General features: G+C 32.1%; 2 protein-coding genes across 4 annotated transcripts; both read left to right on the forward strand.

The window, feature by feature from the left end:
* The first annotated feature begins 3,863 nt into the window (after positions 1–3,863).
* Positions 3,864–7,923, forward strand: Df31 (Decondensation factor 31). Its single transcript, XM_068284491.1, has 3 exons — positions 3,864–4,175; positions 6,073–6,446; positions 6,652–7,923. The coding sequence occupies exons 1-3, from the start codon at positions 4,150–4,152 to the stop codon at positions 6,810–6,812; spliced, it is 561 nt and encodes a 186-aa protein (XP_068140592.1). The 5' UTR covers positions 3,864–4,149; the 3' UTR covers positions 6,813–7,923.
* Positions 7,924–10,671: 2,748 nt separating this feature from the next.
* LOC137572903 (choline/ethanolamine kinase) lies at positions 10,672–23,144 on the forward strand. 3 transcript variants are annotated; one of them, XM_068284757.1, is made up of 8 exons: positions 10,672–11,077; positions 18,225–18,331; positions 18,399–18,759; positions 18,854–19,006; positions 20,106–20,497; positions 20,572–20,640; positions 20,977–21,400; positions 22,131–23,144. In XM_068284757.1, exons 1-8 carry the CDS (start codon positions 11,057–11,059, stop codon positions 22,191–22,193), a joined length of 1,590 nt encoding a protein of 529 aa, XP_068140858.1. In that variant the 5' UTR covers positions 10,672–11,056; the 3' UTR covers positions 22,194–23,144. The 3 variants fall into 3 exon arrangements, with proteins under 3 accessions (XP_068140858.1, XP_068140859.1, XP_068140857.1); XM_068284756.1 differs by lacking the exon at positions 10,672–11,077 and adding an exon at positions 16,298–16,457; XM_068284758.1 differs by lacking the exons at positions 10,672–11,077; positions 20,977–21,400; positions 22,131–23,144 and adding exons at positions 16,295–16,457; positions 20,787–20,961.
* The last annotated feature ends 1,887 nt before the right edge of the window (positions 23,145–25,031 follow it).

Below are 25,031 nucleotides of genomic sequence, written 5' to 3' on the forward strand. Positions count from 1 at the left end.
ATAACAAAATGTGCATTAACTGTTAATCGTTGGGTGTCCATATGCAAGTGTCTGCGTGTGTGTATGTGTATGCGAGCATAATTACTCAAATTGCCGCAAGCGCATAAAATTAATTAGAAAGAAAACATTAATGTCGCTCACTACAACTAAATGGCAATCACACACAGACACCAACACACACGCACACACACACACACATATACAGAAACTGAAATGGAGGACGACTTGTAAGGAATGCAGCTGTCCTTGGCTGGCATTGAAAAATGGATGCAGCTGCATATAAAGGTCTCTGCCTTTATGTGTGTGTGATGGCAGATGTAAAGGAAATGGCTTTTGTATTCTTTAAGATTACGATAATTTGGTTCGAATCGAATGTTCAATAATGCTCAAATAATTTACATTTAGGCTAAGAAATCTTAGTATTAGGATTAATTCGGCTAATAAGGAGTCTTAAGATAAAATAGATCAATTGCCATCAATTTCATAATGGTTTTTCTCCGGCATTGGCATAGACAGGTAAACAGATGAAAACATCTGTGTCCTTCCCACTTCCGGCATGAGAAATACACTGCGGTGAAGCTGAAGGACCTTCATAAATAAAGACTACGCAACAAATCATCAGTTTATGCTAATGTAAAGAATATATGTATGTACGTATACATATGAAATTTTTTTTTGATTTAATTTTTAAGTGTTATTATAAGTATTATCAGAAGGGTTCTAACTGCAAGGACTTTTAAATGAATATTATCTATGAATATCTAGCAATACAGATCTATATATGTATGTGTGTGTGTACATTTGTATGCCTCGAAATTGGAACCCAAAATTCACATCATTATATAACATTATATAAAAATCGAATATCAGAACTTACAATCAAAAAACGGTATGTCTCAAATTTATTGCTGCCACTGTATGTACCCAAAAATGAATGAAAGATCCATATGTATGTATCTGCACAATTTATAATTGACTTGTTTAGAATTTTAAAAATACTTAAACAAAATTATAGCACCTGATTTATTTATTTCTATTTTTGGTAAATTTTAAACATAAACATAAAAACATACATACATACATACATCTACATAAATACATACATAAACTTTTTATCGAAAAAATATTTGTGATATCAAATACAAAGATCACATTAGATATCATCCTCTCTTATATACATACATAACTAATTCTATGTCGAAGAAGTTGGATTACAACTGAAAACATGATTTTTATGGGTAAAGAAATATGTTTATTATTTTTTATTTCAACACTGTCTTTAAAGAGAATGATCTCTGTTTTTCATTTTTATGGCCACCTTAACCACAATATAGGTTTTTTTGCGCGAGATTGACGCTTCCAAATGATTGATTATAAGGAATAAAGACATTTCATTGAATTTTTATTTTATTCAATGTTGAAATAATATGTGTATCTAAAAATACTGTGTAATAATTGTGAAACGATCGCTTATAATCTTTACATTAAACTGTTTAATTAAAGTATAATAACTTTTAAAGGATAATAGTAAGAAAAAACTAGTATGCCAAATGTGTTTATCACTCAACATCTGCCAATATAACGATTACTCCTATACTCTGATTTGGAATTTTAAATTCAACTGAACTAAAAGCGACTATATATTTTTAAATTAATTGATTTCGGATTAAAAATACATAGTGTAATACAGTAAAAAGAGTTCTTATCATTGAGGAGATTGATTCAAGCAAACCTGATCTTTTTTGCAAATATTCAGATTCGAGTATATGAAACTTAACTAAAATTCATGTAAAATTCGAATAGAACATTCCTAGAATCTCAAAAAAGTTGTTCCACTATTTCAAAAATTCATGAAAATGTTCTTAAAATGAGAATTTTACAACATACTCATTCATAAAAACTTGGCAATGCAAATAATATACATCTATGTATGTATGTACATATGTATATGTATGTATTGACTATTCGAATATATCTCAAGGTTATCACCTGACAAAAAAAAAAACCAACGAAAAACATTCAATGCAAATTTAAGAAACTAGAATTTTCTTACCTTTTTTTTTTTGTTTTTACAACTGCTTGAATAACATTTCTGCTTTCACTCAAATGAAAAGAAAAGAGAAAAACGGCGGGAGTTTTGTGCCGAGTGCATTTTGTTTTTCTCGAAGGGCATGTGTTCTATATTCATTGTCAGGCAATAAAGCATCTAAGCAGCGATAACCTTTTACTTCAACATTCTCTAGACCCGCACAATGATCATCCGGAACAGCGGCAGAATGTTTTACCTGAAACTGACACACACATACATACATACATATGTATGTACATATGTATATATGTACACCTAACTTGGCTCCGAACAACAAAAAAAAAAACATGCAAGGCGGTTGCAATTTTGATTGATTATCGAAATACAAATAGATCAGAAAATGCAGCCATTCAGAGACTTGTTTTTGTTCGAATATGTTCAATATTGAAACATTTTCGAAAATTAATATTCTCATTTTGCTAACTGATTAGATTTGACTAGAAAGTTTTTGTTTTCGAAAGTAGCAGCTGTCGTATAGCATCTTGTAAGATTGTTTAAAACATCTGTCATCTCAGCTATTTCATTTTGGTTCCTGCTACAGGAATAACTAATCCTAGGACATGCACAATGGCACGTGATGCTACCTTTAAATCCATTCGTTTCAGTTTCCCCTCATTTAGTTACCTGCCTGCTACCTGGATAAATCCCCCAGAACAGAAGGTTAAACGGAGAAGCTGAATTATATGTTGTAAGCGCGCGCTTTCCAAAGAAAAGGAATATGCCCACATGCATACATATACAAATGCATGTGTTTGTTTGCATTTTGAACATGTTTTGCAAATTATTCGCCAATTTTTTTTAATTTAATTAGAAATTTTCATGTTTTGTGCATAGTTTAACAACTTGGCTCTCATTTTTACCTACATATGTTTGTATGTATGTATCAGCGTATTAGAGTTGAGCATAACTGTGACTACTTAAGTCACGGTGATAGCGAATTATTATTTATTAATTAAATCGTATTTGTATTGGGTTTATCTCAAATACGGCTTTTATTATTATTGTACTTTTTACACATTTGGCTCATACATATGCATATGTACGTATATTTGTGTATGTATGAAATCTGTATATACAAATGTATGTGTTTATGTATTAAATTTGCGTCTCTTTTTGAATAATTCACCTACTATTTGTCCATCTCTGTTGCTCTCAGAGAGTGCAACCGGCTTCTCTCTCGTTCGCGAGCTCTCTCTGTCTGGCGGTTATTTTATCTCTCCCTCTCTCTCTGGATTTGGTTTGCTCTCACAGAGAGCGAAAAAGTGTTGAAGAATGCAAACTAGTTCCTACAATTATGGAGCGGGAAAGTGTTAACTAGTTCTTTTTCTCATTGAATATATGCATACATACATATATGATATTCAACTTAGTTAGTCATATTTAAAAATATAAATGGTAATAAATATAAATTTACATAATACCATTATGGATAAATTATTTAAAGGAACTTCGCAAATTAATAATAAACAACTTGAACACAAATATTTTAGTAAGCAAAGCAATTGTTAACATAAAAGAACCACCTTTTTCTTAATGTCTTTTGTGTTTACAATTTAATAACCCATTACACACAAAGAATTTAAAAAAGTTGGCGATTAGCATATACAAATAGAAGTCAAATTTCATTTAATTGTGCAATCAATTAAGCCAATCTTGTAAAATGAATAGATCCATGATTCTACCAACGACCTAACGATTTTAGCAAATGAACTGGTATTTTTAATCAACACTAGAGCGGACCGCTTTAAAAGCCGCAACGGTGCTCGCTGCTCTCTCATTCGGCGTTTTTCTGCGTAACTGTGTGGACGTTCTCCTTCTGTGTACAGCAACTGAAAAAGCAAATAAAAAAGGAATAAATACCCAGCGATTCTGAAAGCAAAAAAGAAGCTGCTATACACACATACAGATTGCACAAATTTATAAAATTTGCTAAAATTTGTTTGTTCCGTTTACAACGTGTCGATTTTTGCCCGGCAATCTTAAAAGCTTCGTTTAAAGCAAATCCCCTCTTAAACGTGTTTTACGCGCTTCGCTTTTTGAAAAACCAACAGTAAAACAAAATGGCTGATGTGGCTGAGCAAAAAAAGTGAGTAATGTAGATAGATATCGACAAAAATAATAAGTAAAATGTTTAGTGCCTTTGTGAATACTACATCTGTGTGTGTGTGCAAGTGTGCTTTTGAGTATTTTGTTTAAACAATTTGTGCATTTTTTCTGCCATGTTCTTATTTGCAACGGTTTGGAAAAATTTTCTTTTTTTTGAATTTCTTTCGGCCCTCTGTGTCTATATACGCAAAAGCTGGTTTTCAAGTAGTCGTCTCGCTTCCACTTGGGCAATTCAAATGTGCGCGCAAAAAACGACGCCGTTGAATTTGGCGCGGCGTCCTAAGTCGATCTCGCTCACTCTCCGGCCGGCAAACGATGACGGCGCGGCAGCGACGTTAACGGCGGCAGAGAGTAAATTTTTTGTTGGCGGTGACGGCGGCATGTGCTTGTTGTTGGGCAAAGAAGTAATGTGTTGAGTATATACATCTATATGTATACACACATATATTTGTATGGATGTGTCTTTTTGTGCAAAGCGGAGTGCGCAAAAATTTTATGTATGTATGTATGTGCAAAAGTGTGTATAGCATTCGCATTTAAGTTGCCGCTCTTTTTTTCAGCTGTCCGTTTGTTTAAAGCTCAAAGCTTGGCATTAACTTCTTGTGCTGTGTCTGTTTGCTTTCCGCCCGACTCCCTGCTTACTACCTTACCTACCTTTAGCTCTCGCTCTCTCTCGCCTTCTCTGTCTTGCTGCTTGTTTGTGCTAATGAGTTGCTCAAGTTTTTTTTTCGTTTCGTTTTTATTCCAGGTATTATTTTGTCATTGCTTAAAATAATCACATAGCAGCGAAAAACGCTCATGTTTTTAGCAGACTTTTTAGGGTTTTCTTTTGTTTAGTACTTCTTTCAACTTCTTTTTTGGAAAAGGTGGTGGTAGGAGAATAGAGAGAAAACGAAAAGAAGGAGAGAACTGTTAAAATACCTTTTGTCTGTGTGTGTTGTCTTAGGTTGTGCAAAGAATGGGGGCGGGGGGTTAGATATAAGCCGCATAGTGGGTGTCTGGTTTTTGACCGTTATTTTTGCCGCTTCCTTTTTGTGCATGCAGTTAGAGAGAGACACGATTATGGGCTCTTTCCTTAATGCTACGTGACGCGCGCGCCTTGCATATAGCGGCAAAACGAAGTGCAAGCGAGACAACCATATAATGCTTACCGCATAAAAAACCAGTTTTTTTTCGAACAAGTCGTGCTTCTTTTTTGCACATAGTCTGCAAGCATCTCTCTTATACATATGTATGTATGGTACATAAGCGAGTTATGTATAAAAAAGAAAAGAAAAAAAATTTATATGGCAACGCACGCTCACCTTTTTTTTGTATTTCTTTTGCGTCGCAGTTTCCACGAGTTGTTGCTCCCATTTATCATTTTCTCAGAGGGCAGCGACGTTTGACGACGGCGGCGGCGTCGCCGGCGTTGGCAGATGTTACAACAATGCTTTGTAGTTGTTAGTACGAGGGTTTCCACTTGAATTCTTGGGCTAGCTCAACATAAAATGTTGTCAGATAAAGTTTGGCGCGTAAATGGAAAGCTTCCTAAAAGTAGGCCGTATTTATTTATATTGGCACTTTGGTGTTGGACTATATCTAAATTTTGTAGGCCAGAAATATTAATAGAAACCCTCGTGTATCTATTACTTTGAGTGTGTGTGAGAGCGCGCGCTGCTTTTAGTGGGGGTTGCATGGAAGTAGACACTGCTTTGCCGGTCTTTCTTTGCTTTTGCTCTGAGGAATGGAAAATTTTTATGAATTTCGTTGAGATTTTTTTGAAAGCAATTTGCAAAAATTTATGAAATTTCCAAGATGTTATTATAGTGTAAATGTAATTCATTTGTATTTATTTTTTTGTTTGTTCTTCTATTTTTTACTTTTAATTACTACAGTGAGACCCCTGTTGTGGAGAAGGTTGCCGCTGAGGAAGTAGATGCTGTGAAAAAGGATGCCGTTGCTGCCGATGATGCAGCAGCAGCAACACCAGCAGCAGCTGAGAAACCAGCCACAGAGAACGGTGCCGCCGCCGATGAGGAAGCAAGCAGCAAGAAGGAAAATGGTGCTGCCGCCGCTGAAGCAGCCGCTGCTGATAGCGCCCCCGCCGCCGATGCTGCCGATGGTGAGAAGGCAAAGGCCGATGAATCCAAACCTGCTGCCGATGAAAAGAAGGAAGAGTCTGCGCCCGCTGCTGAGGAGGCCAAGGCAACCAGCGAAGCAGCTGCTGTTGAGAATGGAGCTGAAGAGGCAGCCAACGGTGACTCAACAGGTGAGTTATACCCCCAATTCCCCCAGTCACTGATTGTTGATACAAAATGAACCATTCGCTTAATATTCCAAATACATTTGTAATAGTTAAAGATAAATAACCTATCATTAGATCAACAAACGTGAAAGAAAACTTCTTATTCTAAATCTAAGCATGTAATTAACTTAAATTCTTTTTCGGTTTTTGCTTTTCCGCCAACCTTTAGATGCCCCCGCCGCTGAAGCTGTAAAGCGAAAGGTTGATGAGGCCGCTGCCAAAGCCGATGAGGCCGTTGCCACACCAGAAAAGAAGGCGAAACTGGATGATGCCGCCAGCACAAAGGATGAAGTTCAAAATGGTGCTGAGGCTAGCGAAGTGGCTGCCTAAAAGCATAAGCTCCTCCTCTCACACAAACTTCTACACATAAATATATTACTACTTACTAACAACAACAACAACAACAAAAACACAAAATCTAATAAAACAAAAAAACGAAGAAACAACAAAAACAATTATGACTCTCCTCGTCTGCTGTCAGCCAAACGTTCTAATTTGGCTGACAAGAAAAAGAAAGAAATACGCAAAGAAAAAATTCCAAAAACAAGAAAAATCTCTAATTTAAAAATAATCCCGAAATGGGTAACCGTTGTCGTCGCAGCATTAAAAAGAATTATAGAAACCGGGTACCGAAAATTCAATTCGCGATTCTTTTTTGAAAAAAAATCCTTGTCATTTCTTGATTCTTCTACTGTCAATCATCTTTCTTTTTCTACACTTCTCTGTCTGATACTGTCTAATACTAACAACAATTCAACCAGCAACAACAAAACGAAATCCATTATCATTTACTTAAACAACAACAAAACAACAACAACAACAAAAAACCTTAACTTTAAAGAGAGAAAAAGAAGAAAAAAAAAGTATATAAGCGAAAAGTAAGATGCAAACCTCTATGTTTTAAGCAAAAAAAAAAAAAAAAAAAAGAAAACAAACAAAAACAAAATAAAGAAAGTATATAAAAAGAAAAGTTGTAAACAAAAAAGGAAACAGAAACGCGTCAAATTTAATAATTAAAATAATTAAAGCAACAACAACATCAAACAAACAAACACAATCCTTTATATAAGCAAAGAGTAATAATTTTTTTCGTCATTTTTAAGAATATTTCTTTTTAATTTTTATTGTATGGAATTTCTATATTACATATGGAATATATTTATATATAAAAAAAAAAAAAAAAAAAACGAAAGAAAACACAAAACTCAACAACACAAAAAAAAACAGCAAACATTTCAAAAAAAAAAAAAAAAAACAACGCATTTCATACTTAAAGAAAAAAACAAACAATAAAAAGGAAACAAACGAAGATGACAAAATAAAAGATAAATCGAATTCTCTGGACACGCTAGAAAATAAGAGAAGAATTTGAGGACAAAAGCAACTTTTTGGGGTTAGATTTGAAAAAACCGAAATATATTCATATTCCGAAAATGTACAATTTCAATTTGATCGATTTAATTAACTGTTCTTAATTATTAGTTTTTTTTTTCTTCATTTTATTAATCTATTGGATTACTAATTACGGTTTGTGTCCTCCCTTTTGCAGGGATTCTCCAAGCATTTAATTATACATATATAATTAGTTATATATATATACATACAACACATATATCAATTCAAGCAACTACAACAAATTCTGTTTTCTTGCTGACGCGCCTGACGTAAGCTAGAAAACAGAAATGTGTGTAAGAATGAAAAATCTTTTTTCAAAACCCACTCGCCAAAACACAAAAGAAGAGAATAGCAAAAATGCCTAAAAGCAAAAGTTTTGTTGTAACACAAACTTCTCAAATCAAATACAGCAACAATGAACAGAAACACACGCATTAAGTACATACATACATTCGAGAACATTCAAAAAAGCAAATAAAAAATGAAAGAAGAACAAACAAAAAACGAAAAAGAAAAACAAAGTAAAATTATGTATTTTATTGTCTTTGGTTATAAAGTGGGGGCCTTGGGCTGAGAGGTTCAGCTTAGGTGCGTGCGTTCTGGCGCCCGTTTCTAGAAATAACTTGTAAACCTAACCTGTGGCTTAGGGGAATGCCCTGAGGCAACAGTGTTGTCGCTTTTTGGTTTTTCTTTTACTCATACGGGCAATGGCAACACTCCTCGGACTCAGCACATACAGTGCCATCAAATTTGGCTGTGAATCATATTAAAAGCTTTTTGGAAATTTTTAAATGAGTCATTTTCTAGAAAGTTTAAAAAGTAAGGTTATCTAGAATAATTGAAATAAAATTGAAAAATTGAGGTTATGAGCAAAAGTAATATCCGTTACCAACACAAAGCACACGATCGCAAAACAAAACAAATGCAAACATCTCTCTGGTGTATTGCATAAATAATCACCAAAACAATAAATTAAGAACAGGCGACTAACTATAAGGAACCTATAACTATAAAACCAATAGTTTGTGGAATCATAAACATTTAACAAAAAACCGACAAAGAGCGCCAAGATATTTAAATGTTACTTCAGCAATTCAGTGTTGTAAAACCAACTGAATAGCGTTGCCACTTGCTCTTTTTTAACATTGTGCTGTTAGCGCAACGTATTTTTTAATTTTTGCAGAAACAAATTAAAAATTTTGTTAAATCATTTTTTTTCTTTTTTAACATTAGAAAATAGTTTATTTGGGGAAACAAAATTTGTTAGTTACTTAACTAAACCAAAACCATATTAGAAACCTAAAAAATATATACGTTAAATGTATTTTTCCAAATATAAAACATTATTCTGACTGGCTTTTAAAACCATTAAATAACGTGAAAAAATACCTGCCTTATTATCATTATTCTTTGTTTAAAAAAATTATGACAATGTTTTAAAATCATAGTCCCATCGTAAAGTTTAAATTAGATTTTAAGATTTGTTTTAATATATTATTAATATAAATAATATGATCCTGTTGTCTTTTATGTGATAAATTGTCGATGTTTTTTAGAGATATGCCCAAACCTTTTCAATCTTTTGATATTTCCTTGAAATAATTGTATTAGCTGTTCAATATTCTCCCCAGTCAAAGCCCTTGAGCTTTTACAGCTGGTGAATATCGCATAATATGTGCGCGTGCCACTTTACACGATATTTTTCTAGAAAACTTCCACAAGCTTTTATTTAGTTGGTAAACATATTTTTGAAACGCAATAGATTAGGCTTCTGACCTAGAAATGCAGTAAACAAAAACTGGTTTCCCCACTGTCTTTTGATGTTTTCAAAATTTTATTTTGAAAGTATTCATATTTAAGTATAACAGACAATTTGGGTGAGAATCATAGAACTGAAAACTAATACAAGTTTTTACATGCTGAACTTTGTTCCAATTCATTTAGCCCTGAATTGTTAATAATTTGCAAAAATTAAGTCTCTCATTTACCACAGATACAAGAGCAATCAGGTATATTGATTTGTGCAATATTTTTGTATGCATATAAATAAAAACAATGTAATTTAGATGTTTAGATAGATGTGAAGTAAAATTTAAAATTTACCCTTAGAAGAACTTTATTACTTCGTATAATGAATTTATTAACTTGACTTACTACATATCAAAGTTTTCAATGTAACGCATTTTACTGACAAGTTTTTCATCAATTTTTAGAGTATATTGTTCTCCTTTTTTTAAATTTCAAAAACCAATTATTTATCTAAATAATAAAAGCCCAAAAAAGTAAATTTAAAAAAAAAGTATACATTTAAAAATTTAACTGCAGAAAAAAATGTTTAAAAATGAAGGAATTAAAAAAAAATTGTTTTCCAAGTTTCTTATTGATTATTTTAAAATTGATATGAGTAAAAAAAAATCTGCGCAGAATTTGTTGCAAAAAATTTTGCATAGAAATTGGATTTCTATTGGAAAAGTAAATAATATTCAATTTCCAAGCGAAAACTAAGCTAACGTAGGCAATTATTTTCATAAAATTTCTGAAGACCAAAAAATATTAAAAAACTTCAATTTATAAAGAATTTTTTCTACTTCCGTTTGAATCTTTTTGACGAAAATTTTGACCGAATTCGTTATAGGCCAAATATTTTTTTGACAAGGGTATATAAACTACGTCACTGTCAAAGTTCTCCTGACTCTCCGGTTTGTGCTGTTTTGGTTGTTGTTGTTGTTGTGTTATCAAAAAGCTTTAGCCACATTGCTTCCGATCGGAGATCGGGAGATTGTTGGCAGTTGAAATTGAAACGCACTCGTGAGTGGACGTGAGAACGGCAAAAACTTAAAACAAGAATACAAAACGCACAGTGAGAGAGTGAAAAAAGGAGAAAAAAAAAACGAAACCGTTAAATAAACAAGGCTGAATATAAACTAAACTTATACTGTACATAATTTTTATAATACAATTCATACACAAATATACATACATATATATATATTTATTACCAAGTGACGTCAAAAGTGTGTTAATTCTCAAGTACAAGTGCCTCATATGTGATTATAATTGTTGTGAAATATTGTTATTAATATCCAGAGAGAAGAGAAGAATAAATAAAAGTAGGAGGAGGAGGAGGAGTATACATACATACATATATACCTGAACAAAAGTGCAGTGCTTAAAAGAAGATGTCAACCAATTTGCAAATGGTAAGAATGGAGAGCAGAGAAAACTTTTCGTTGAGCGTCGCCTTAAACCTGTTTTTTTTTTGCTTCTTTCCTATTTTTACATTTCATTTTTTGTTTGTTGTGATTATTGCACATTGACCAATTCGCGATTAAAGTGTACATACATATGTACAAATGTTTAAACAAACTGCAAAAAACAATGTGCGATTAAAAAAAAAAAAAAGTGGTCTTAGTGGAATACTTATGTATTCCTTATCCGAATGACTCATTTTTCGAAAAAGTGCAAAACTTTTCAAAGAGCTTTTACATAGTTTTTCCAAGTGGAAATGGATCTCTGGGATCCATTTTATAGAAAATCTATTCTATTTGGGAAAAACAAATTATGACCGCATTATTATAGTGATTTAAAAACAGATGACTACATTTTTAGTCAACAAAGGTCAGATTCATTTAATTTTGATAATTATTTCCATTATTATTAAACAAATTTTTAAACATTCATTAAATATAAATTTCAAAACAAAGTCGTAGAATCAAAAAAAAAATTAATTTTTTTAGCTTATAACACAAATTAAAAAATGTATTAAAATTGTCGATTAAAATTGTATAAACCTTTTTTAGACTTTAGGTAAATTAAAATTAAATTGATTGAGAAAAATGTAACAAAAATTTATAAAAATTATTTTGGTAAAGAAATATTTTTCTCAATCCATTTAATTTTAATTTATCTAAAGTCTAAATTTTCTTGAATAATAGCTTTTATTCGCTTACTGAAGTCGCAATTTAGCAAATTTTTAAAATTGAATAAAATATTGAGCAAAAATTTCAATAAAATAGGGTTTGTTGTGTTTTTTTTAACTCTTTGCCTTTGAGATTTATGACCTCTTAAACTAATATTATTAAATAATAGCTACTAACGAATTATGACTACAGATGTTGTCGATGAACTTCAAGCGGAGGCGCACATCTGGTGGTCAATGGTCATTTTGCAGGTTTTTTAGGTGCTTTTATAAGCTTTTAATGAGATTAAATGAATTTATTTAAGTATTATGAATCAAATTTATTTCGTTTTTCAACAATTATTCCTTAACAATTATTTGCTCGTTTCTTTATGTATTTAATGATTCCACGTTTTCGTGCGATTTTACTCGCACACACATTCTGCTAATCGTTCAGACCTTATCATTCTCTTGTTGATTGCGGTTGGGTTTGCTGGTTAGGAAGGTACTCCAATACAATGTTGTTGGCTGAGTTTCATTGTATAGAGAAAAGAAAAAAAATTAGCCATCAGTATGACCGCCGACAATTAACCAGCTTATCGGGCAATCATATAGAGTATTGCGATTATATTTCTTTTTGCGTAAAATTCTAAACAGGCTAGACTGTGTATATTAGTATGTATGTCTATATAAGTATAGTGCTAATACGTAACAAGTGGAAGTTATCTTGTTTAATCATCATAAATATCAGGTATATGATCGTATAACTTGCGGTTATTGATGCTTGAAAAGTCACGTGTCTTCTAATTAAACAATCTGAACTAATCTGTTTTCTGGGAATACATTGTTATTGCCTGTTTTAGGTAATTCCCAAAGTCACGATTGTAAGCCTTGAACAGATTACTACTATACAGTATAGAAAGTGAAATATGTATATAGTCATTGACTACAAAAAAACTGACAAGCTTAATGGGTGGGTTTCGCGTTAATCATAAAATTGTATATGTAAACAAAACATCCATTACCCATATTTACATTGAGCTTTGAATGAATTTTCCAATTAAAATGATTACCAGTCAAGAGATAACAGATTTGCCTCCGTATCACTTATATGGCGTCAATCGGTCACTGATAGTTCCCTTAAATATAATTTACTTTAAGAATCCGTTTTTTCTGGTTTTTTCAGCTTATGAATCAACCATTTGAAAAACTGTCAAGAACATATAGATTCATAGAATAAGTTTTATGATTCGAAATGCCAACAAGATACAAAAAGACCTAAAGGAAGAGCAACGAATATTTGTAGCTTTTGACTAAGGAGATCTTAATAAAAGAAGTTTTTTTTTCCAACCATAAAAACTTATTGAATAAGTTATAGGACAAAAACTATTATTTACGGTCCCTGTTTTAAATTGTTTATAACTTTCATACTATTTACTTGAAATCTTAAGCACCTGCGTTTATTTCTAGGAAGGAAGTACTCAGTTGCTTAGTCGCCTCAATCTAAATCTAATCTTGAAAAAATTCTTTGTGATTTTATAAAACAAAAAAAAGAATGTTATCAGCTGCCGAAAATTTTAGACCACACGCAGGACTTGAATTCCATTTAATTTTTGCTGGTTCAACTAAACCAAAACTGACCTATTTAATACTTTTGTCCGAAATTCGACCTAGTTATATAAAAGTAAAAAGATCAAGAACCAAAAAGTTCGCAATATATCAAAAGAGAAAGGAATTTTATCAGTTCAAACATTGAGTCATTGCAGAATATAAAACGATAAAGTAATAACAATAATTTTTGGGTTTTTTCGATAATTATAAACTTAAACTAGAGAGCTAATTATTTCAGATTTTTGTTTGATTTCGGAAAGTATTAATTTTTCTTTTTTTTTTTTTGTTTTTTTGCGACGTAGCAAAAGATTCTTGTGAGATTTCTAATCTTCTATGTGATTTTATTGGCGCCTTTACGCACTTTTTAAGCTTTTATTGTATGTGTTAATTTATATACATAGTTATGTAAGTTATCGCAATGACTTGAGTCTTGAGCACTCTATAAAATAGTTTGCTGATAACTCAAATGACAGCTGCCTTTGATAGTACTCCGGAACAGCCTATCAAATAAGCGTGAGATAGAGAAAGACCTATGCTATATAATTTTGCTATTTACCTACGAAAAGTCTTTGTTGATATAATTGAATTTTCAATTATCGACATCTAATTAAATGTGTGTATATAGGACTATATATAAGTTAATATTATGTACATAAATATGTATCTAGGTCTAGGCACCTTTTAAGACCTTAATGAGTTCACGTGCTTTGAAGTTCTTTTTTTTGCATTTATTTTGCATTCACATACCATCATAGAAGTGTTACTTTTCCGATAAGACAGTTGAACAAGTCCATTCACTAACCGAACTTAATGATAAGACTCAAAGAAACTCTTTGTCTTTGTCGTATTTTGCTCTGGTAAACAATCTTAGTGGAAGATTTTCATGTTGCGTTGCATTGTAAATTGATTGCGTGGAAAATTCCATGGAATTATGTTCAGGAAGTTTCTCTTTTAGTTTTTAGATTATGTATACTATGAGAAGGCTTTTAGTTTATTTATAATCTATTAATAGCCCACTGAATGGAGATTATTTGTTAAATATTACATGTAAATATGCGTAAGCTGTGATTATGATGTTAAATATTAATTGTAAATATGTTGTCCTACTGTTTCCTTATCTAAAACTCAAGGTTTATTTATTTTGTGCGAAACTATGGACCTTAGACTTTAATCCATACATTCATGTTAGATTTGAATCAAATTTAGTTCAAGAAGTGGGGCAAATGTTTTAAGGCAACGACGGCTTACAAATGTTTTAGTATTATGGTACTATAGTTGGCAGTTTTTTTCTTAAACATCTTTTTAGTCTATTTCCGCTTATTAAAATTCATTGGAATGGCGCCCAATCTAGATAAATCGAAATTCCTGTAATACAGAACCTACTTAAAATTCGAATTCGAACAATTATCCAAGGTTTGTCGCTGTCAGGTCCTTTGGGACCTTCCACAAATCACATGAAGGAATATTTTTTGAAATTTTGTGACATTTTGTGACAACGTCGAGACCCCCTCATGGACATATGTAGGTAACTTCTTTGGTTGGAATTATTAACCATCATATTACAGGCATACAATCTGAATATAATTTTTTATATTCCAAATATTAAAACATATCTGACCCTGTCCTGAATTCGTTGAATCTTATATGAGTTAGAAAATCAATATTTTGTAAGCTAAGAAATATTTTGCAATCAATAAACTAAAATTGTAGTATTTACAGTGTCTGGTTTATATGACATACACTTACCGATTGGTATTTATTGCGTTTTCTGATTTCAAGGGTGGAATATGGTTCTATATATGATTTCCATAGCAAATTAATTATATTGGTTGACGAAATGCAGTACTGCGAAAACGTAATTACATACTTCTCATTGAAAACCAAAAGAGAGGAGAAAGAGAAAAGGAATGGCTAAGAGAAAGTTGAGAGTGAAATTTAAACAAAGAGAGTAGATTTTGTGGATAAGTAGGCGACGGAGAGAGAGTGAGAGCCAAAAGGGGTTGATGTAAAAGAAAACTCAGGTATTTTTACAAGATCCTTAAGCCAAAAGATATATGATATCGCCTTTTATGGGTTATCAGAGAGTAGATAACATATCTTTCTCACAGTTCAACGAACGTAATTAAATTTTTGGCATAGCGAAACTAGACCCACGTGGGGTAGAAGAAATTTTTTTGTTGATAACCAGATAACAGGCTTATCAATCAGTGGTTGGTACTTGATTATAGACATATCATTATACGAATCTTATCGATGATTTACAACCAATAACCGCATGTTAGAAGCCAATTACAAGTACAATTTTTCACCGCAGAAAAACAAGTTTCCCACTATTTCTACCTGTAATTATGAAAACATCTGGCATAAATCTCATCCAATAATTTTACCTACCTACATGGCAACAAGATGGCTTTATTTAAAACCATATGTTGACCTTAGCAACCAGTCGACAGTCGAGGGTGGTTAGATGGATTAAATGGTGGTGGTGCAACCCACCATTTTTTCCTTCTAGAATCTAGATTTTGCCAATAGAAAGCAAAGCAAAGATTTGCCATTTCTTAAATTCTCTTCTTTAGGCATTTCTCTTTCACAGAGAGAGAGAGAGAGGATGCATTGCAGTTCCCACCACCACCTCTTGAGGGTTTTGCTAGGGCGAAAAAAGAGACGATGACTCAGTTTGTTTTTGTCCGCCCAGCTGTGAACAACAAATATCGACCAAACGACGGGAAAACCATATAAACAATATATTTTTCTCTTAAGAGACAACAAAAGACTTGTTTTGTACTATAATTTCTTGTGTGCCTTTGATATTAGACTCATTTATATAATTAGATTTTGTACAACACCATATATATATATATATATTTTATATATATATTTGAATTTATTTTTTGCAAAAAATAAGAAGAAACTGAAATATTCATAGTATGAGACAACGAAATCGTAGTAATAAAAATAAGAAAAATCATCGCCAACAGCAGCAACATCAGCAAGTGCAACAAATTGACAGAAATTGTTGTCTACGCAAACGTTGTAAATATGAACAAATTTGGCAACATTTTCGACGAAATGTAAGAAGTTAAAAAAATACATACATAAATACACACATATGTATGTACATCTGTTTAACGATATACGCGATATACAAATTTTTCTAAATATACATATATATGATGAAAATGGAAGGCAAATTGAATTTTTGTAAACAAATTTAGTGCATTGACCCATCGAAATATTTGTTGTAACGTTTTTTTTTAGTGAAATGATTTCAAATTGAAAATTCTTCTTTTAAATTAAAGAAAATAAAAGCCGGCTAACGCCAAAGTAACAATTTTAGCTAGTCTTAGCTACGTTCTTCTTACTTCTTATGTTGTAAATGTGTGAAAAAATAGATAAAAATAGTATTTAAATAATACAAATTGTGTAATAAAGTTTTTGAAAATATTTAAATACCTTTTATCAATTTTTATAAGCCGGCTTAAATTAGTAAAAAAGTATTATACATACATAATCAAAACAAGGACGAAATAACTTCAGTTATATCGAAGTTTGTATACCCTTGTAGGTTCTTATGTTATTGATCACTACCATTTGCAGAAGGCTACCTGAAGATTAAAAAGACCCTTTGTATATATGTAGAATGTCACATTTGTACTAAAGAACCACATAAGAATACGCCACATATGTATATATTGATTGATTTTCCCTAAAGAACTCAAGAACTTAAATTTAGTATTTAGCTCCTAACAAATTCGGTGAATAATGCTCGATAAATTTTGGACTTCTTTACATACATATTACATTAATGTATAATACACATTGCGAATACTTACTAATTTTACAAATATTTATTGTTTACAAAATATATGTATGTGTAAATACTAATTGTAAGTTTTATGAACCCAAACAATCGTATTTATGGGGACCAGTTGCAAATCCACGAGGGAAGAAATTTAAGTTTCTTTTAAAGAACGATATTTAGACCTTTTAAACTGTTAAAACTTCAATAACCCACAGCTCTATTCTATGACCCATTTCACCACTAGACAATTCCAAAAGTTAAAGTAAACGTTTAATGCATTTTAAGTATTCGTTCAGAAGCATGTTGACATGACCCTAACAATGAACCCAGAAGGACCCATTTTTTTCTTAATGTAGACTTTTGACACTAAATTTGTCCTATAATTTTGCTGAGTTCTATAAAATCTAGATGATATCTCAAGCTTGGCTTTAGTAAGTTATAAATTGCCAAAGGAGATTGCTTTTATAAAGACAGATGGGAAGACAAACTAACGAATCGATCTCGTCGATCGATCTTTTTCCCTTAATAGTTATGTCATCGCATACGTCATATGTCATCTAAATATGTAAATAAATATCCTAGTAGAAAAGACCTATTTCTTAGTCTAAACTCTTAAAATATTGTAAGATACCATTCACAAACAAACAATCTGTATTTATAACAAAGCGTGAAATAAAATTGAATTGAATTGAATTGATCGAGAGATCAATTTAAGTACAATGAAAGATGAAGAAATTACTAAATTGTAGTAAATAACTTGACTTTTAGAAGGCTTCCTAAGAAACAAAAAATCTGACCTTGTACTTTTACACGTGTTATATTTTTCCATTTCACCCTGACAGCCCCAAAACAAAAGATCAATAAAGTGGTTTACGTGACCTCCCTCGACTCGGCTTATTTGCATTTGCGTTTTAGCACGACACACGACAAACATGCTAGGGCCTTTTCAGTTTAGTATACAATTTGTTTGGTCAATTATTACTAGTTTAACTAACTAACTTGTTCTCTTTTTTTGACTCTCTTGCCGGATATTTAGGCCACTCTCGAGGAAATTCGCCAAGCAGCGGCACGCATTTGCCGTGACTACCTAACCGGACGTTGGAAAGTAGTGACCCCCGAGTCGTTGATAGTAAAACGCATCAGGTGGGTAGTTAAATGAAATAAAATTCAAACTGAAACTTGAGTTATATATTGTGTTTTCCCTTTACAGCGGCGGTCTATCTAACTTTTTATATTACGTAAGTCTGCCCGACTTGGATGACTTCGATGAACAGCAGCTGCAGGCAAATGTCAACGTGGCCAAAGACGTCATAGCCAGCAACACAACTTTGTCTAAGAATAGCAACCAACTGTATACACGCGATGAGGTGGTTGTGGATGCGTTGAAGGTGGACAGAAAGGAGACCTCATTGGGACATAAAAATGCTGCTGCTGCTTCGCCTGTGGTTGATTACGATGACGACGCGGCGATTAGCGCCAAGCAGGCACATAAACGTCAACGTTTTGATAGCGACAGTGGCGATTCGAGTTCACTGAAACGTTTGCACGCCCCCAAGCAAGAGCCGCGTGAGGTAGGTCATCTAAATTGTGCCACACCAATATGCAAAATAAATAATTTAAGTTTCTTTTTCTATTTACTACTAAAAACAAAATAACAAAAAACAGGTTCTACTGCGTATTTACGGTCAGACACATGGCGATCATGCGCTGGAGAGTATGATCACCGAATCGGTTGTATTTGCATTGCTTAGTGAACGAAATTTCGGACCTAAATTGCATGGCATATTTCCTGGTGGACGGATTGAGCAATATATACCGGTAAGTAATAGATTTATCGTTGACATATCAGTAATCCCATATGTTAAGTAAATTTTAGAGCTGAGTGTGTGCATAAAGAATATCTTCATTATTTCGACCAAATTCGGTATTTTAATAAGTTACGCTCAGGTTTACGTTTAGATCAACCTTGTTTACAACATCTTAATTTATCGATATCCCTTATGCGATGGTGCTACTTCGATATCATTAAAGTTTAAGATAATATCGATGAATACTAGCAGATAACATTGATAGATACTTACTTTTAATAAAGGCACAAGCAATGATAATAAGAATGGTAAACAAACTTATTGTAAATAGGGAAGGTAAATAATGATTCTTTTGTTTATACATAGAGTTTTGAAATAGGACAAGAGTCCATAAAAACTTTGTTCAAAGAAGGTGTAAGATCTTTCAAATACATCTACCATAATTTTAAAAATAATCTTCTATAAAAGAACAAAAGATTATAAGTACATATATTGAGCTTTTGGCTTCAATTAACATGAAAGAAGCAAACAGCGCAATCAGCAAATCAATAATCATTTAATATGTAAACATCCTGAAACATAGTGTGTAGTTAAATAATGCATATTCAGCATACTCAAATTTTATGATCGAGAAAAAAGACTTTGCCTGTTTCCATAGTCAGCAGACTATGCTTTACCATTACCCCCTATAGTCGGTCTATAATTGAATCTAGTCTGTATGAAAAGCATTTAAGAAATCTAGATTTTTGGAACATCAGGTGAAAGATAGTTCTTGAATAATAGTTTTTAAATTACAGTATTAGAATAACCTATGTGATCCTGGATTAGGTATTAAAGTGTTGCTTTTACAGGTTTTTCCTTAACTAACTTAATACTTAGTTAACCCCCACCAAGTAAAGTGCTCCCATGAGGAAAAGCCGCCGTCTCTTGTGAAAAAGCATATTAAGCTTAATGCAATGGCAAATAAAGGATCGCCTGTATAAACACTTTTTTATTATCTTTAATTTCTTTAGTAACTTAAGTAAAAATGTTTAGGTAATGGTGCTGTGGTTAACCTTAGACCACTCCTTTGTATACAAACTCTTACTCTTTACTCTTTCTTTTCTTAGGCACGTTCTTTGGCCACTACGGAAATGGGTGAGGCACGCATATCAATGAAAATTGCCGAGAAAATGGGTGAAATTCATAGCCTAAATATACCAATGTCAAAAGAACCAGATTGGATCTGGAATTGTATGAATCGTTGGCTGGCCAGCTTGGATAGCATAGTGAAGGGGAAAATTGAATCGAAACCAAATTCAACTGTTTTGCAGAAGCAACGTGATTTAATGCGGACCATTGACTATGTCAAGGAAATGGCTTGGTTAAGATCAGTGATCGAAAAAGGTGTTTATCCTGTTGTCTTTTGTCACAACGATCTGCAAGAGGGTAATATATTATTGCGTCAGCCAACGGCTGGTCAGAGTGAACGAACGCCGCGCATTTCGTTAAGTAGTCTGAGGTAAAGTAAATTTAATAACAAAAACAAAAACATCGACTTTACTTATGTATGTTTATTCTCCGTTTTGATGGCAGATCCAACTTTGATGAGACATTGGGTGATAGTTTGGATGGCAATAGTAATATCTCCGAGCCTGATGTCAAGTAAGTAGAATCATGCTTTTGCAATGAATTTAGTTACCACCTAACCCGTTATTTTGTTGGCCACTAACTGTATACGCCGATTGGCCTAGTATAATTTCTTATTAGTTGTAAGTTCTATTGCTTTCTAAAACTACCTACAATTCTAGATGGCCCCAAAAATTTTGGCTGCGGTCGTGATTTGAGTTAAAAATACATACAGTAAAAAAGAGCCATAGAAAAATACAAAAACATATAAACAAAATACAGGTTATCCATGCCAAACATGTAAGACCCATTTGAATCGATCGTAACTAATTGAAAAATTCCTCCCCACCCCTACCCCATATTTATATATAGCCGCAAATCGCCACGTGCCTCATCGCCCTGCGCCGAGCTGGACACAACAGATGATTCTGCCCTGGATGCCAGTTTCACATTGGATAATGAGCCGGATCTTATTATCATTGATTTTGAATATTGTGCCTATAATTATCGTGGTTTCGATTTGGCCAATCATTTCATTGAATGGACCTTTGACTATACCAATCCACAATTCCCATACTTTCATCATTACAAGCATCAATATGCCACTGAGCAACAGAGACGTGATTTTATCGTCAACTATTTGAAGAAATATCACGATGATGAGAATTACGAGCCCACAGTTGAGGAATTGGATCAAGTCGATGGGGAAATACAATTTTTCACCATGTTTTCTCATCTGTTTTGGAGTCTGTGGTCGGTGGTGAATGTGACATCAGCCATTGAGTTTGGTTATTGGGTAAGTTGATAAGAATGCAAGATGCAGAAATTGTCTATAGTAATAATGATTGATGGTACTTTCAAAGAAGATTAAAGATAATCTAATAAAGAATATCTAATTATGAAATTTAAATGTATTGTGAACTATAAGTACCAACTTATCCAATACCTTTATTGGCTGTTAGTACATAGTCGATTTAAAAACTGATAAATGGCCTTAAAACTAAAAGATTTGATAGACTATATAAAATGTAGCTCAGACACTAAATAATAAAAGGATGCAGAATAACGTAAATAAAAAATAAAAGGCATAAAATATAGAAACCATTCTTTGTTTTATGTAATCGGAATTGTTATTGATTTAGTTTAATCCTAATATATATTTATGTTATCATATTTTTCATTTTATATTATTCACTACTATCTATTTAAATTGCTCGAAAAAGCTTTTAAAAAACCGATTGTAGATCATAGATGTAATAAAACTACATAGTATAGATCAGGTAACTAATAACTGAGTGTAGTTTATGGATAGTTTATTTAAATAGATTTCCTTAGAGATGAATATAGAAAACAATTATTTCCTATAAATTGGTTTTGATTGAGTTTTGAACTACTATTTGATCAGAATTGAAGTAAAATTGAGTTTCCATAGCCAGAAATAATAATATTTTAAGAAATTTAGGTAATGAAATCTTTTAAATTTATTTTTTTTTACAATATTTAACCATATATCGATTTTTTTCCAGGAATATGGCGTAGCACGAATTTTGGAATATCAGCAATTGAAGGCAGCCTATTTGGCCAAATGATTTTGGCAACTGAGAGGGGAATATCTATCTATATTGGTCTATCCTTGCACTTAAATCGAATCGATGCGTACTTAAGTGGTCCCGCCCTGCACCGCCCCGCCGCCAATGCCGCAAATATTCGGAACTCTGGCAAATATATATGTCCCACACAGTCAACATCAAGAATATAATAACAACTACTTGAATATACAAACTAGAAGAAGAAATCGAACAAGGTTTATAATAACTTTCGTTTTTTATAGATAAAAAAAATGAGAGATGAGATATGAGAAACAAAAATCAAGAAAAAAAAAAAAAAAAAGTCAACAATTATTGCTGTGATTATTGCGTGAGACAGACATAATTAATATCCTAATACTTAATGATAAGAAAGAGAGACGCTGATGCAACAAGAGGAGAAGTTAACAATTAAGTTAATTTACTTATTTAGTTAAAATTTGTTGGCTCTCAAAAATGATTTGATGGAAAAGTATTACAGGCAACAACAAATTCTATAAACTATAAACCAATTCGGCTTTTACAAGATTTTCTAGCATTTCTTTGACTTACTTATCTTTTGCACGAATGGAAAACTTCACTCATTCTTCGAATTTATTACTTGTTCGAATTTGTTTCATTTTCGAACTTTAGTATTATTTTCCTTAAACAACACGGCATATAGAGAAAAGAAAACAAGACAAAAACAACGAATTTCCAAAATATAGTTTTTGTTTTCCTTTATTGTAATATTCCTTCAGAAATGTGAAGGCAAAACCCGATCAATCCAACAACCACAACAACAACTGAAATGTGTTTTTATGTACCTATTTACCTATTCAAAATTATTGTATATTCCTTAATAGAGAAAATTTAGTCATAATCTTAGTTCTTTTTTAAGTATACTTTGCGTCTATTTTTAATAATAAAACCTACAATAAAGAAATTAAATATATTTTAAAGCAAAAATTAAAATGATTTTGTGTATGTATAAAATAAACTTTAGAATCTGAATCTTGTTAAGAATATTTATCGTATACTTTATTAAACATGACCGAATTTAAATGCAAAATGAGTTAAAAACTTTAACAAGCAAATATTTTTTAATAATCTCTCATATACAAAGATATGTAATAGATGGCTTCCAACTAATCTTTCAAATCTCAAACTCGTTAAATATTTTTAAACTCTTTTTTAAAGAACTGAAAGTATGAAGTTTTCTCAATCAAGACTGAATTCAGACTTAACATTTAAAAACTAAATATTTAACAGAAACGGTATTGTTATCTTTCTTTATCGTAAAGTGAATATTTAGTAGTAAAATAATAAGGATAAAGGTAGTACGAAAAAATCTCCATGTGGTTAGTCTTATTAGGATTTGTTGCCTATTTTTAATGTCTATGTTGTCATTCCATTTAGAACACAACTGATTCTTATACATGGTAGAATAGTGATTTTGATAAATTGAGCCGAAAGTTCTTTACATATCGTTATGTCTGATAAATTGGACTTGCAAGCAATTCAGTCTATGTATTTCTAGAACTTTGAAAATGGAGATTAACCAAATAAACGTGGAAATATTGAAGCAAGCCTATATAAGATAATTAATCCTCAACTTAACATATCTAATAGTTTATTAAGCAAAAATAAGTTTGACAAATTTTCTACCACGCAATTAAAATGTTAAGATAACATATTCAACGGAAAGTAATTTTTCTAAAATCAAACAAAAGCTAATAATAATATTTACTTTCTTAGTAAAAGCTTTTCTCTAAAAATATTCTAATCCTTTTTTGCAAGATTTGCTAAATTTGCGAATCGAAAAATTATGCGATTTTTCTTTTAGTTTTGATTGAAGACGAAAAATATTGTTGGTGCCCTGAATATAAACAGATTTTTGGAAAAATAAAAATTGTAAAAAATACTTATCACTGTTATTTCAACATGTGCACAAGTTCCTTGTAATAATAAATTTCAAAGTTTTGTTTGTTAGATTCTTTAAAGTTTTTATTGAGAGTTTTGTATCTTATTGTAGTTATGAGTAAATCAATCATTTTGTAATGACTTACCAAGTTCACCCAATCGGTAGGTCCTGAGTCCTGCCAAACGGAAAACTATCCTCGCAGACCAAAAAGATTGCACTCTCTGGAACTACCTTTCAGGCCTGGTACTGACTGGTAGGGCTAGTCTCCTAGGCAGATGATGATTAAAGCCCCACTCGATGAACCCTTCTGACTGTACTTTTTCTAATGCCATGCTTTATATGTTTTTCATTGAATTTAATGTTTGTCCAAGTCTGGACAGATTTTAAATATACTAGAAAAAAATTTGAAAATTTAAATTCCATATGCTATTTAAAATTAATACTATATATTAGCTATCAATTTTAAAACGAATTAAGCAGATAAATCTACTTTCTGAGGCCTTAATAAAAGAAAATGATCGGTGAAGAAGTTTTTCGTTTGTGACTTTTTTGATTGTTAATAAAGTTTATGAATTTAACTAACTTTTCAAAAATCAAGCTACCGTTGGGAACTAGCCAATTAGAGACATGCACTTAGGTAAGTCTAGCTTAATATCTATTTCATTTCAATGTACGTAAGTTGCTTCTTACGTTGGCATTCATATTCGGATGGTGTAATCCAATTGATGAAGTGGTAGTAGGTACACACTATACGAATTGTGGGACCATAGTTATGGCTGATTAATTGCAAGGGGAATCAGCCTCCATGACAATCAAATTGCCAGTAGGCAATATGCCAGGCCTGCTAATTTTGTCAGTAAAGACACTGGCCAATTACGCAAATCCTTTGACATTAATTCAAAACACAATGAGCTGATTCCAACCCAGAGAGCCAAGCT

The sequence above is a fragment of the Drosophila tropicalis genome, unplaced genomic scaffold (genome assembly GCF_018151085.1).
Source record: "Drosophila tropicalis isolate 14030-0801.00 unplaced genomic scaffold, ASM1815108v1 contig_393, whole genome shotgun sequence".
Taxonomy (NCBI): domain Eukaryota; kingdom Metazoa; phylum Arthropoda; class Insecta; order Diptera; family Drosophilidae; genus Drosophila; species Drosophila tropicalis.